The sequence below is a fragment of the Lithohypha guttulata genome (assembly GCF_036872675.1).
Source record: "Lithohypha guttulata strain CCFEE 5908 chromosome Unknown scaffold_15, whole genome shotgun sequence".
In the NCBI taxonomy this organism is placed as follows: domain Eukaryota; kingdom Fungi; phylum Ascomycota; class Eurotiomycetes; order Chaetothyriales; family Trichomeriaceae; genus Lithohypha; species Lithohypha guttulata.
Window position 1 is genome coordinate 18,597 of NW_027042764.1, and position 14,383 is coordinate 32,979.

The 14,383-nt window shown below is 49.5% G+C and overlaps 5 protein-coding genes across 5 annotated transcripts; 4 read left to right on the plus strand and 1 right to left on the minus strand.

The window, feature by feature from the left end:
• Window positions 1-768: 768 nt before the first annotated feature.
• LTR64_008775 (uncharacterized protein) lies at window positions 769-2,063 on the plus strand (the record flags this gene model as incomplete). The annotated part of the gene is made up of 3 exons (XM_064903084.1): window positions 769-888; window positions 945-1,389; window positions 1,435-2,063. 3 exons carry the CDS (start codon window positions 769-771, stop codon window positions 2,061-2,063), a joined length of 1,194 nt encoding a protein of 397 aa, XP_064750503.1.
• A 2,412-nt stretch (window positions 2,064-4,475) lies between these two features.
• On the plus strand, window positions 4,476-5,040 carry LTR64_008776 (uncharacterized protein; the record flags this gene model as incomplete). Its single annotated transcript, XM_064903085.1, has 2 exons — window positions 4,476-4,631; window positions 4,828-5,040. 2 exons carry the CDS (start codon window positions 4,476-4,478, stop codon window positions 5,038-5,040), a joined length of 369 nt encoding a protein of 122 aa, XP_064750504.1.
• A 1,286-nt stretch (window positions 5,041-6,326) lies between these two features.
• LTR64_008777 (uncharacterized protein) lies at window positions 6,327-7,274 on the minus strand (the record flags this gene model as incomplete). The annotated part of the gene is made up of 1 exon (XM_064903086.1): window positions 6,327-7,274. One exon carries the CDS (start codon window positions 7,272-7,274, stop codon window positions 6,327-6,329), a length of 948 nt encoding a protein of 315 aa, XP_064750505.1.
• A 651-nt stretch (window positions 7,275-7,925) lies between these two features.
• On the plus strand, window positions 7,926-9,207 carry LTR64_008778 (uncharacterized protein; the record flags this gene model as incomplete). Its single annotated transcript, XM_064903087.1, has 2 exons — window positions 7,926-8,111; window positions 8,164-9,207. 2 exons carry the CDS (start codon window positions 7,926-7,928, stop codon window positions 9,205-9,207), a joined length of 1,230 nt encoding a protein of 409 aa, XP_064750506.1.
• Window positions 9,208-10,589: 1,382 nt separating this feature from the next.
• Window positions 10,590-11,910, plus strand: ARR3_2 (arsenicals resistance; the record flags this gene model as incomplete). Its single annotated transcript, XM_064903088.1, has 4 exons — window positions 10,590-10,866; window positions 10,919-11,061; window positions 11,111-11,197; window positions 11,260-11,910. The coding sequence occupies 4 exons, from the start codon at window positions 10,590-10,592 to the stop codon at window positions 11,908-11,910; spliced, it is 1,158 nt and encodes a 385-aa protein (XP_064750507.1).
• Between the last annotated feature and the right edge of the window lie 2,473 nt (window positions 11,911-14,383).

The following is a 14,383-nucleotide window of genomic DNA, read 5'->3' on the forward strand; positions in this document are numbered from 1 at the left end:
AGGCTCTTATTCGCTGACGACAGCGACGGCGTTATGCAGATGATCACTTTTCGAGTCCTCCAAGTACCTCTATTCATCGAATAGCCTGCAGCTCCGTCTTGCCGGCCACAAGGAGTCACCCCACATCTTGGCGATTACACAGTCTTCTCGACACTGAAAATCCACGTTCAATCAGACTGCATTATGATTAGTTAACTGTCTTCTGCACCAGTAGCACCAGGGTTCTGTTACAAAAGCCAGACGAGAATTGTTTCTTCCACTTTCCAATGTTCGTCGCACCGAAATGCCTCTTCTCTCAAGCCTTCGCGCTGTGCACGAGTATTCGCGCGACACGAACAATGCGTACCTCGCTAACACCGATAAGTTCCTTTTACGATTGAGAGATGTTCTTGCGCGAACCTGGGATCTTGGTTTTACTGCATTTGGCGGTCCTCCAGTTCATTTCCAAATCGAGCATCGCAGATTTGTGCAGGGAACACATGGCCGAATCCCATGGATTGACGAACGAGTGGTAAGCCAAGACTCTCTTTGCTAGACCGCACCGCGAGAGCATACTGGATAACAGCTGCCTAGTATCAAGAACTGTTCGCAATCTGTCAAGCGTTGCCAGGTCCCGGGAGTACCAAGATGCTCTTCTGCATCGTGCTCATACATGCCGGCATACTTCCCTCGCTCTTTGCTTTCTTGCTCTGGAGGTCAGTAATTGTTGAACCCTGAGTCTCGTTGCATAAATGACCTCGGCGATGCAGTCTGCCCGGAGCTATTGGTATGTTTTGCCTATCCTTGGGAGTACGTCAGATCGACGAAGTGCTCCCTGCGGTTGCGTACGCGTTTCTTTCCGGCCTCAATGCATCAACGGTGGGCATTGTCGCGCTTGCTGCTGTCCAGGTAAGGCGTCCATAGCGATCTTTATTCCTCTGCCTTAATTTGCTCACCTAGAGTAGCTTGCAGAAAAAGCTATCAAAGATCGACTCACTCGTATCTTGGTTCTCTTCGGTGCTTGTGCAGGAATGTGCTATACGGCATTATGGTACTTTCCTGCCCTCATCATAGCCGGCGGTATTGTCACAGTCATCTGGGATTTGTTCTTGAGGCAGCAAATTGAGGGACTAAAGGCCAAACGAGAGGCCAAAAAGCGAGTTCAGTCTCGCCTGTTGGACCGCGCTGTGGTCGAAGCAAGCAATTCAGTCGAGTTGCCTGGGCGCAGCACTGGAACAAGTCAGCCTGCCAGTGGTGTCCAACGAAGATATGCAGCGCAAACGAATCCTGATACCCAAGCAGTTCCGGAGACTGGCAGTGCTTGTGCGATGAACGAGGTTGACCGTACGGACATGAAGTCATACGCAATTCCTATATCTATTGGTCTTACTATAATTGCAGCATTTTTTGGTACGTCGGTTGTGTTGCTGGTTGTTCAAGTCTGACCTCCTCTAGGTTCGTTCATTGCCATACTTGCTGCCCGAGGGGTATTGAGCGATCCGCCTAGACCACTCGATCTCTTCGCCAACATGTACCTCGCTGGTACTATCATTTTCGGCGGCGGGCCTGTCGTCATTCCCCTTCTGCGCGAATATGTTGTTGAGCCTGGCTGGGTTTCAACGCGAGATTTTTTGATTGGTCTCGCCATCATCCAGGCATTCCCTGGCCCGAATTTCAATTTCGCTGTCTACCTTGGAGCGCTTGCAATTCTTGGGACGCAGCACTCCACCGTGTTAGGTGCATTCATCGGCTTCATGGGTATATTTGTGCCGGGAATTACACTGGCTGTGGGATTCCAGAGCCTTTGGGGGACTTTGAGGGACAAACCGCTCGTGAGCAGTATGTTACGTGGCATCAATGCCGCTGCTGTTGGTCTAGTCTTTACCGCTGTCTACCGACTGTGGGAGATTGGGTATCTGACACAAGAAGCCTCGAGCGGACAAAGCTTAGGTCGAGATCCATGGTGGGTTGTAGTCACCACTCTGACATATGCCAGCAATGCATGGTTTAGAGTGCCCCCTCCCATAGCTATTATTGGTGGGGGGATTCTGGGCCTTTGCTGGTATGGCGCAGTCGGATCCTGACTTATGTGGACTGGCTTCAATTCGTGAGAGGTGTTGCAGATATCACTGTATCTTTTACGACATGAATCAGAGTATGGTGTGCATGGTCTAGTTGCCTAGTGGACATATTTTTCTGAAGCCTCTTTCCGACCATGCCTGGCCCTCTAGTGTGCCGCCGTCCTCGACATAGTCGATCAGACTTCGAAGGCTGCAAACTATGGGGGTCTCATGGGGCGAGCTCGGGAATGAGGCGACTCGGACACGAAGGATCTTTTTTCCCCCCCGGTTCAAATGACACAGTGCTGATTGTGTCGAAACACCATGTATTTATGATGCGTAAACTCTCTGTGACCATTAGGATGTTGTAGTGGAGTCTAGTCTAACCACAGATCGGAAAGTGTAAAAACACGTCTTTGCATGACGGCCAGAGGGATGTCACATCAAAACGGAGGTTGCGGATGACTCAGCACATGGCATTTGATTGGCAGAATAGCACGTCCTGGGCTTGTCTACAGGGAGGCAAGCCCAAGCTCACGCCACAATGATATGCACCCCCTTTTTTCCAGAGTTTTTGTGTGTCCAATAAAAGTGACGCTGATTTTGCACACCACTGTGATTCGGAAAGCCTATTAGCCTCAAGCCATCAAACCATCAAACCATCAAACCAGGTAACTTTGTCAATGGTCTGCTGCTGTTGTTCGATATCGACGCCCACTCGATTGACGTGATTACATGCCTAAATTCTCCTTCAAATCGATTGTAACTTGCGATGCGCCTGACATCAATTTAGTCGCTCGAAGACTCTCAAAAGACGCTAGCTAGAACGTGCTGGGCAAAGTCTGAGTTTCCTCGAGAGCCCTTGCTCCAGTCTAGTGCACTAAGTTGGATTTCCTGTTTGATGGGAAGTCCGGCATGTCACAAATGCCATTAGCGCAGATGTGCAGGCTAAGCTTGAAGAGTATCCAGTAAGACTACAGCGAATCAGAAGCAGAGGCATCAGAAGTAGCAGAAAGAGGTCGACAAACGCACAAGAAGGACATGTGAAGCACCATAAGTGAAAGGTCGTGGCTTCAGTGTATAGCTCTTGTCAAACATTGCAGATTCACGCAAGTTGTCCAGGACAAGGGATATCGTTGCGCAAAGCACTGATCAGACGATGGCTACAATGATACACGGAGGCTGCCATGATGGAGTCACGCTGGAAGATTGCACGCATCCTGTTTTGACAAGGTCGGAACATTGCTATCTGCAGTGGTGAGATCAAGAATCCAGAAGAGTGTCAATACGAGCTGGTCGCAAGCTCTTGGTGTGGTTACATCTAGCGCAGTGCTCGTTGATGCTCACATTCCCACCATGAACAAGGCCAATGAATCGGATAACGGCAACGACACACTATAGCTTACTGCCCTTGTGACTATAGTGAGTCTAGCCAAAAGCGAAAGACCAATTTCCAAGGAGACAGGAGCAAATCGCGGCCCAAGTTGGGGAGAGCACAACTATGGATTGCAGGATCGCCTTGAAATAGGGCTGGAAGAGAAGATGGAACAGTATCATATAGTTGGGGAGAACAATCGCTGAGAGAACGAAATTCTACTACGCGTTAAAGTTTCACGCCGCACTTTGACAGTATGGACTGCGGTAGGTCAAGGCGAAGGATACAGTCTGGATGCTTGGCGCTTAAACCTTGCCACTGAGGTTTGCAATTGGTGCCGGTGGAAGCAGATATTGAAAACATACGACTATCGTCGTGGCTGCTAAGCCACGCTAAGACCGTGCACCTTGTACATCGCTAGCTATCCCCTTACGACTCAGTTTCGCTCTCCCAGCGTTGAGTCGCTGTCAGTAAGATAGTTAACTACAACAGTGCTAATATTGAGGCTAATAGCCTCTAGGGTACACCTAGGCCCAAAATATCTAAGCAGACTTAGATTGCAACTGTATTTACAAGTAGCACCCTTCCATTATGATGGTCATCTTTTTGCCTAGGTCAGTGGAACTCTGCTAGCTGGTCCTTTGTCATGGCTGAATTGTGATTGGTCAAATCCGGACAGACAGCAGCTTTTGTCCAGCTCTGCCCACCTTCTCTAAATTTTTACTTTCTCGCTCTCCAGCGACGAGGGCTCTGTATCGACCCCTACTGCACAACAAGGGCGTTGCTAACTCCCATCAGTGAAGTACTCGAAGATAGGTTGTTTCCCCCAGTGTGTAAGAGGCCTCCATCACTGCAGTCACGATTGTTTTAGCAGTTGATTCTTGCAAGTTGTTCTGATGTTTGCACAGCGCTCCACAAGGTTGCTTGTGCGACTCAGCAGGGGCCTTGTTACCTGCGCGACATCACACTCTCCTATCGCTCAGCGGGTTCGACGACCAGCTACGGAGGTCAGCATTGACAGTTGTCGACGCTTAAACGCATTTTCAGCCCAAGCTCGCAAAATGGCAGCGAGCAAGGAATGGCACGAAGCCTACCCTAATCCTCGCAACCAATCGCCTGATGCTATCAGTCGGCAAGCTTTGCTCGAACGCCTACGAAAAGGCCAAAAACCTGGCGTGGACTTTTTGCTCGTGGATCTCCGAAAAGCAGACCATCAGGTGAGAACAAATCCCATTGCCCCATACACGCCGAGTCTGCTCTGATATATCAAAGGGTGGTACTGTCAAGGGATCACTAAATCTGCCTGCTCAGAGTCTCTTCCATTCGCTCCCAACTCTGCTGAATATCTGCCAGCGTGCTGGCATTAAATCAGTGATTTTCTACTGTGGTGAGCAGTTCCTGGTTGATCTTTAGATGACTCGGCAATTAATTCGTGTTCATGCAGGCTCGTCCCAACATCGCGGTAGTCGGGCTGCTGGGTGGTTTGACGATTTGATCAAGGACCGCCAGGTGGCTGATGTTCAGAGCTTCATATTACGTGATGGTATCGCTGGCTGGGCTCGCGCAGGAGATGAGTACACTCAAATGATGGACGAATACGATGCCGAAACCTGGACTAGCAAATAGAGGTAAATGCACATCGGATTCAACTCTCGTAGACTGGTCTTTGCTGCATTTCGTGGTAGATGAGCGGCTTATACTAAATGAGCACAAGAAGATGGCGGATCTGTAACGCTTTTATGATATTTGTTTTACAAGTACTGGTTAGGTGCACTACGCCCGTCACATGAGCTTTTTAGAACACCTGCATAACCCCAAGAGTACACTTTCGACCTCATGTTTTCGGTACATGGAAAGAGTTCACTATGCATGCACATTTAGACAAAGCAAGCAACTAGGAAATGGCAACTGTCTTCGGTGTATACGTCAAAGATCTTAGAAGACTGGTATCATCTGTTGTTGGGAATAACATGGAAAACGTGGCTCAAGTAGGCATCGGCGAAGAACTGGAAGCAGTGTCTACGCGTCGAAAGTAGATAATCGTGCATATGCATGATCTCAGCCATGGACTACAATACTCTGCCGTGTAAAAGGCGAAATCTGCTAGAAATTAGTGTGTCCGAAGGAAGATTTCGTACGACGGTCGACAGAGAGGTCGAGTGCAGCAGACCAGAAGTGTAGCTAGCGCCAGCGAAGTCTGTGTAATGTCAGTCTCACCCCCGAAGCGCCATTGAATAAGCATCTCACAATTTCACCGTAGAGTTGCTTGAAAATAGGTTGGGTTAAGATTGGCTAATTGGGTCTTACGACGACAAGGTGAAGAACAGTTTGAGAGAATGGATGGCAAGGTCGTTCCACAATGGATTGATTTCACACTTGAGATTGATATAATCAGCCAGTCAGCTTGATACGAGAAAATGGAGTCCCAGATAGAACAAGCTCATGTTAATGATTGCAACTTCTCAAGCCTTCCGAGCAGCAGATTGCACATTGTCCATACGATAAAAACCAACAGCAGATTTATGACGATCACATTCAGCTGTAAGATGACGGCCGACCATGTCCATGGATTGTGCGACAGAAGAAAGGACATCTCCGATGAACCATAACTCCGCTCCTAAAATGGACCAGCATTGAGAGACACTACAGATGATGGCATCGCGGATGGTATAGTTAAAGCAGGCCGGTCTATTGTCAAATGTCGGTCAATATTTACATGCGCAGATATCTAGGTCATGTCCTCCCCGCACTAGGAGTCAGCCCGAGCTCTTTGCGCTCGGACCGGCGATGTGTAACCATTACCTCGCTTTCTTCCCACAATCGTATCTGGTTGTACTCTTGCTATGGCCCATTGGCTTCACCCTGCATGTTCTTATGCTGCGCCAATTCAGATTCGTAACAAGTTGATCTATTTACCGCTCACCGTGCTCCATTGCCTTCCTCTCACTGAATCGATCACTGAACAAAGCGAAGTGTCCTCGCATAAGTATGGTATATTTCACAAACTCTTCCACGCAGTCCACCAGCCTCGCCCTGTTAGCACAATCTTTGAATCGTGACCCTCCCTCCTTATCATCACTCCCAGTGAACAGTGTATGAGCCTGTGGTACAGAACTTTGGTTAGGAATCGTAAACATCCGCATCCACCGACCCAGTATCCGCAGATTGTTCACCGTGTTGAAACTTTGTGATCCGCCAGACACCATAGCAAGACCTAGTGTACGTCCCTGGGTCGGCCGCACCGAGCCCGTGCTCAGCGGGATCCAATCGATCTGGTTTTTGAACACGGCGGTCAAGTTCCCGTGCTGTTCTGGACTGACCCAGAAATGGCCGTCACTCCATCGACTTAAATCTCGGAGTTCTTGGACTTTGGGGTGACAGTGCTGTTCGTCGTCTTTCACAGGGAGGCCATAGGGATCGTAGATCCGGACATCGCAGCCTAGGCGGAAGAGAATGCGGGAGATCTCGAAGGCGAGCAGTTTTGAGTATGATCTTTTGCGCAGACTGCCATAAAGGACGAGAATTTTCAGCCTGGATTTGGTAGATGTGATCTCGTTGTAGGCCATCTTGGTGACAGTAGCTAGCTCGATACGGCTGATCCAATCAGTACGCTGGATCTCTTTAGGAAGGAGGAAGGGCCGATATTTTGCTCGGATCTCGGCATCGTCCTCTGAGAGTGACAACGCCAACGATTGGTAAGCGAATTGAGGGTCCTGGGATGGTAACTCAACGACGCGCATCGCCGACGTGTTGTTGAGATCGCCATTGCCGGATGCAACACCGACTGCTAGTATCTTCTCCGTCTTCTCTTCGGCGTCTTTACCTGATGGAACGACTTGAATGGTAGACAAGCTTGCCATTGTTGAGTTTTGATTCTGGGGTTGTGTCGATCGTGCCGGACCAGCAGAGGAATGAAGCAGCTTACGTCTTGTAGATAAAAAATTCCTACAGTGATTGGTGGCAAGCAGTAGAGATGAAGTTGAACTGCGGGCAATTTCTTTACACGATAGCAACGACGTCCGCATGCGAAAGACAGTTTGCTCAAATGACCAGCATGCTAAAGTTCGATATTTTGTAAAAGTTATCTTGTTTACGAACGAAAAGTGAGTGAGGCGTAAAATGTAGCGAGGGGACAGCTTGACGTACTTTGACAAAAGCACTAGGAAGGAGAATTTTTTGTGGATCGACATGGGTCAAAGAGTACTCACTTAGTCACTCGGTCCTCGTCGTTGGTCAGATTACTCAAGTTGCGCCATCCACTTTTGCACTCGTGCCAACCACTGGCTCTAGCGCATCGTAGTATTCGTAATCTAAGCTTTGCTCTGCAGAGATCTTCACGAAGAGACGATGTGGTATGATTAAATAAAATAGTCAGTGTCGTAAAGAAACGCTCACTGATGTAGTGATAGAAAGCAGTTAGCATCCAGCTATTGTTTGTTCTAGCTTTCCCACGCAGCAAGCATTACGCCGTGCATCATACGTTATTCCGGTCCTCCTCTCTCGCGCATACGATGCCGATATCAGTCGCCTTGCCAGGTGCCCGAGGCAGTGCCGCATTATGCGACGAGGACTGCAACGCATCCATATTCCAAGACGTGGCAGACAACCATACGGAATGTCCACCAGATGGTGGTTATGGATGGATCTGCGTAGCATGCTGTTTTGCTGTCAACTGCTTCACATGGGGTGTTGTGTCCGTAAGTCTACCCACAACCATCACGATAACCTCAGAAATAGCTCACGCTCAAGTCTTTTGGAGTGTTCCTATCTTACTACCTTTCCAGTAACATCTTCCTTGGATCCCGACCATTGGACTATGCGTTGATCGGCGGACTCAACTTTGGTGCTGCCATGCTTACAGCACCTTATGTGACAGTTGCTTGCCGGAATTGGGGATTGAGAGTCCCTATGTACGCTGGTACTTTGTTCCTCGGAGGCGGCTTTATTGCGGCGTCGTACGCAACTCACACGTGGCACCTATATCTCTCGCAGGGTGCTCTGGTGGGAATAGGCGTAGGATTCGTGTACATCCCAACCATACCGGTACTGTCGCAGTGGTTCGACAAGCGCAGGAGCCTCGCCCATGGGATCGCTACTGCGGGCTCTGGTATCGGCGGGCTGATCTTCTCGTTGGCCACTGGCGCCATGATCAATAACTTAGGGCGTGGATGGGCATTGCGGATCATTGGCATTATCGTCTTGGTGACAAATACCCTCTCGACCAGCTTCCTTCGTGACCGCAGTGCTATTGTGCGGCCGCAACAGCATCCGTTTGATCTTGCTTTGCTGATGCGCTGGGATGTGTTCTTCCTGCTAGTGTGGGCCTTCATCAGCATGCTGGGTTACATTACGTTGCTATACTCGTTTTCGGACTTTGCGCGCTCGATCGGTCTGTCCGCTGAACAAGCCACTCAAGTCACGGCGTTGCTGAACCTCGGAACGGCGCTTGGGCGGCCTTTCATTGGCATCGCGAGTGACCGGTATGGGCGATTCGAAGTTGCTAGTGGCCTGACCATGTTATGTGGTTTGTGCTGCCTAGCGATCTGGATCCCAACCTCTTCCTTTGGGGTGACGGTACTATTCGGTATGATCAGCGGAGCAATCCTAGGCGTTTTCTGGGTGGTGAGTGGCAAAAGGAAAGGTTCTCCTGATCTGACGCTAATGCATCAGACCGTTGGACCATTGTGTGTCGAGGTTACCGGCTTAAAACAACAGCCATCGCTTCTGGCGCTGTCGTGGTTGTCGATAGTTCTGCCGACGACGTGTAACATGCAGCCAATTCTCGCTTTCTAAGTTGTCACTGACGAAAGCAGTTTCCGAAGTTATTGCGCTCTATCTGCGAAGACCCAGCAGCGGACGACCATATCTGTATGCGCAAATATTTTGCGGACTGTGTTACGTATGTGCAAGCATTTCCCTGTGGTTGGTCCGTGGCATCTGCAAAAAAGCCACGTTTGAGAGTGCATAGGAAGATGAAGGATTATACGTCACAGAGGTACCGAGGATGAGACAAAAGGACAAAAGTCCAACCGAAAACCTTTGACAATACTGTTCTTTCTGGGTCTCCCCGTACCAGCTTTTCTATCGAGATTCGGATGAGCTTCATCAGGGCCATTGCGCACTTGAGGTCTGCGTGACGCCTTTCTCCACGATGCTATATCGTACTCGTCCATCAAGCTAGTATATTCATCGCCAGCACGAGCCCACCCAGCCACACCATCAAGAAGAACGACACTAATTATGCTCGTAATGTTGCGATCGTGGATTGGATCATCAAACCACCCCGCAGCGCGAGTGCCTCGACCTCGTGATGATCCTTACGCCATGTCAGCTTGATGTGCATAGATATTTATAGACGGTTATCGCTTACCGCAGTACCAGATCACATTGTCGATCTTGGTGCCTTCGCATAGGCACAAGAGGGTGGATAGACTGTTGTACAGGCTTTGTGCAGGCAAATTGATTGATGCCTTAATGGTGCCACCCTATTCAGCAATGAGTTCAATGCTCGCCCCGGCAGAAGGTGAGGCGACTCACTTCGTGGTCTGTTCTGCGCAGATCGACTAAGAGAAAGTGAACTCCAGGCTTGTCGCCTTTCTGGAAACGAGCAAGCAGGTCTTATCGTTGCAAGATGGCCGGAGATTGATTGCGTGGTTTCGGATACGCATCGTGCCAGGCTACCTTTTCAGCCATTGCTGATCTGCTCGATAGTCGCCAGCACGGAGTGTATGAGTGGCGTAGAAATTGTATAGGCTGTGACGCTTGGAGGGGGCTCAAATACGAAGGCCAGCGAAGCCGTAAGTTACATCTATACTACAAGTATAAAAAGTGATGCACTATATGTTTGAGCTTGAGATGTCTGTTATTGGTCAGGGGAGTTTCTTGGCTTTGTCATATCCTCGTCCTGATTGGCTAGAAGCTGCCACGGTTGCTTCGAGACGATGAAAACCGTGACGCGTGCTGAGTAGTGTCCGGGTCTACGTCTTTTGTCATTGTTCTAGTGTGATTGGTATGGAGTTTACTATCTGCTGGTCCCTTTCGTGGTAGTTTCGAGCCTGGTCGTCTATAAATAAGGACCGTTTGCACACCGTTTTCATCTACTTGTCATCCACTTGTATTTCTGTACACTATCGTTCTCGCACGATTCTAAATTTCGACCCTCAATTGCTCGCACAATGCATTCGTTCCATCGGAAAAGTAGTTCTGGCAGGCCTGCTACGCAAATTGATAGTTCAGCTTCGCCTACCATTGCGAACGACACCGAAAAACAAGCATCTCAGGATGCAACACAATCGAAGAAGTCGGTTTACGCAGGTCTGGGATGGCTTGATCGCCTCCTAGCACTCTGGATATTACTTGCCATCGTGATTGGTATTGTGCTTGGAAATTTTGTGGACGGCATGGAGGAAGCTCTGCAAAGAGGAAAGTTTGTTAATGTTTCTGTACCCATTGGTATGTTAGAGATGTCTCGCCGCAAATCTGTGCTATGACTGACAGATGGTAGCCGTGGGTCTTCTGGTTATGATGTATCCGATTTTGTGCAAGGTGAAATACGAGACCTTGCACCGCGTCTTTGCTCACCGCCAGATATGGATACAGTTGGGTTTCAGCGTCTTCGTGAACTGGATTGTTGCACCCCTTCTTATGGTAAGATTCCCTGACGGTGCCTTCTGATCTGCCCAGACTGATTCGACAGCTTGGACTTGCTTGGGCCTTTTTGCCAGACGAGCCCGGACTGCGCACGGGTCTCATTTTTGTTGGTTTGGCTCGATGTATTGCCATGGTATGTCGGCACACGATCCTAGCTTTTCGGGTTGCAACGATTGTGCTGACTGGTCTGCTCAGGTACTCATCTGGACCGGCCTCGCGGGCGGAGACGACGAGTACTGTGCTATTCTGGTCGCCGTTAACTCGGTGCTCCAGATGGTGCTGTACGCTCCACTGGCCATCCTGTTCGTGAAGGTCATTAGCCGCACTGATGCCGACGCCATCTCATACAGCACCGTGGCCACAAGTGTTGGGGTGTTCCTGGGCATTCCTCTTGGAGCGGCGATGGTAACACGTTTTGCTATTCGTGCTGTCAACGCCACGTGGTACGAGCACGTCTTTTTGAAGTGGCTTGCACCTTGGTCGCTGATCGGCCTGCTCTACACCATTCTTGTCTTATTTGCGTCACAAGGAAAGCAAGTGGTGCATCAGATCGTATCAGTGGTCCGGGTCGCAGCTCCCCTGATCGTCTACTTTATTGCCATCTTCTTCATGACGTTGGTTGTAACGAAACGGCTCGGGTTTGGATATAAGTTGGCAGCGACGCAAAGCTTCACGGCCGCAAGCAACAACTTCGAGCTTGCCATTGCCGTGGCGGTCGCCACTTTTGGAGCGAACAGCGACGAAGCTTTGGCTACCACGGTAGGCCCTCTCATCGAGGTTCCGGTATTGATCGCGCTCGTGTACTTGGTGAAGTGGGTAGCCAAACGCTGGAGCTGGGAAGACTAGCATCTATGCCAAACACGATAACAATATCAACCAGCGCAACTTCCGCTCGAGACGCCAAGCATATATCAAAGGTTTAGAGGCACAAGTTCAGGCCTGTCAAGCAGCACAGATGCAAGCAACCAAGGAGATGCAGATTGCAGCGCGAGCAGTTGCAGCAGAGAATTACCACTTCCGCGAACTTCTCAAGTCGCACCTCCATCGCAATGACCACGATATTGACATGCTTCTTGTAAATATGCGCGACGCCAGTCCGGCCCCACGTCGTAAGCCCCAGGTCAAGACAGGCTTCGACCACACCAGGGCAGGGACAACCCAGTCAAATCTTCCCAGCACAATCGTGGTGACGAGCAGTTGTCTTGAGTACAGGCATATAACTGTACACTGTGACCTCTCAAGCAATTTTTGACCTGACGAACACATCCCGCAGTAAGCGTCGCACAAACATCCAAAACCACCAAGTGTTTACCTGAGACAGAATTCACAGCTCTACAACACGCAGAAGCCCGAAGAGCCGGGTAAGCATCGTTGTAAGGGATTTGCACCTCAATTGCTAAGGTATGTACGGTTCTGCAGGTTCATCATGCTGCTACCAACCCTTTTTGAAACAGTAACCTCCTCAAATCGCCGAATATGATCGTTGACACCTCTGAAGTGCAAGGTCGCAGGCGACCAGTTTCCCGAGGGAGAATGTTATTTCGAGTTGGCAGAAAGCATCGGTTCTCTAAGATATAATTCTGCAATTGCGGAACTTATGGCATACCTTGTGGAGACCCGAACAACGGTCGATGTCCCTGCGCGACCAGAACAATAGCATGTTGTAGGTAATGTAACTGTGCTTGCCTACCCTCGGCACGGACCTGATTGAAGCAGCAACAGCTTGGCTGCGAGGCAATGGCTGACGTCTATATAACGTAGGATATGGCTGACCAAATCCTGAGCGAACCGCAGCAGACGGCAATACATGGTGGAATTAAGCTCTTTTTTGCTTTGAGGTGTCTCGGTCGACGTCTTCGCTAGAACCGTGAGAATTACGGAGTTAAGTACCAGTTTTCTGGAAGACGGGCCGGAGAAGGGTCTCGTGGACCGAAACTGAAAAGTATGGGATTGACACATTCTCAAATAAACACTCTTCTCGAAACGGTTTCGTCTGCCAAAGCTCACGGACGAACGGTTCACACAACTTTCACCATTTGCTGTGTTTTATTATTTTTATTTTTTTATTTTTTTAGTTTTAGGCCTCAATAGATCGATATTTTGTCTTGGACCCTCTTTCTTTCGGGAGACGGCTTCGACTGATTGTTGCGTTGTATATAAACGCCATGACCCGTTACAGAGGAAAAGCATGACCTCATGCTGGAGTACAGCGTGGGACACGTGGAAGTTGCTGGCGCGGTCCTGTTTGCTGGCGCACCATATCGACCCACTTTTTGAGGTGGGATGTTCTGTAATTCCTGTCCTCTATGTCCATCATTGAGTCTGGAACTGCTAGTCGTGACCTCCGCCTCGTTGATCGGATATACGTTCGTAACACTGAAATGACACGTAGATTCCTTGCGATTTTACGCAAGGGCTGAGAACAAAAAAGTGGTCACTCTGAGTAAGGCACGTTGTACTTCGGTGGTAGGACATGTGGTCGTTTCATCACCTTGACTCGGCGACATCGACCTCACATGTACAACGGAAGCGATGCCGGCTAGAAAGTCCAGTGCTAATGCAGGCCAATCTTAGCCGCAAGAACCTAGTCGGTCGACGGTATGGGGCCGTACACGAGGTCGACCTCATAGTCTCGGCGGGATTTGCAGACGACGCTTGCATGGCGGTACAGCCCTAAATTGACGGTAACTCCGCTAACGGGCCGCCCAATCGTCTTCTCCAGCTTTTGCTGGACGCACCACTTGAAAGACTGCCAGCTGCAGTATTCTGATTGGTTGATCTCAGATTCACAAAGTATTGTACTGAAACAAGAAGCCGCCTACATGCCGCGTTTGTAGATCGTGCACATACGGACTCGCCGAACTTTAGGGAACGTGCACCTCATGACCGCATTTTGGACGGCTGCAACAAAACAGCACAGGGCTATTCTTCTTGTGAACCACCAGAGACTCCTCGGGTATTGAAGAAGGGTGAATGCCAAATACAAGTTCTTCATAGGATGGACGGATGGTGCAAGGTAGTGCTTACTGTCCAGAGCGGCTTGAATGATTCAAACCTATGTGGCCCTGGCCAGAGCTCTGATTCGGTGCTTCAGAGCAGCCAGTCAGAGAATATGTTATATTATTGGCGCGTAAGTCTTGCACCAGATTGGATGATCGGTCGGAATCTGGTCTCAGCCTTGGTGTGTCGTTTTGACCTAATGAGAACGTCCCGTTCAAGATATCTGCCCTCGCGACATTCCTACTCTGCTCCAGTGGAAAAGGACATATCAAGTGTACGGATCTTCACGTTGTTGCAGAGAATCTTCACGAAACTGATT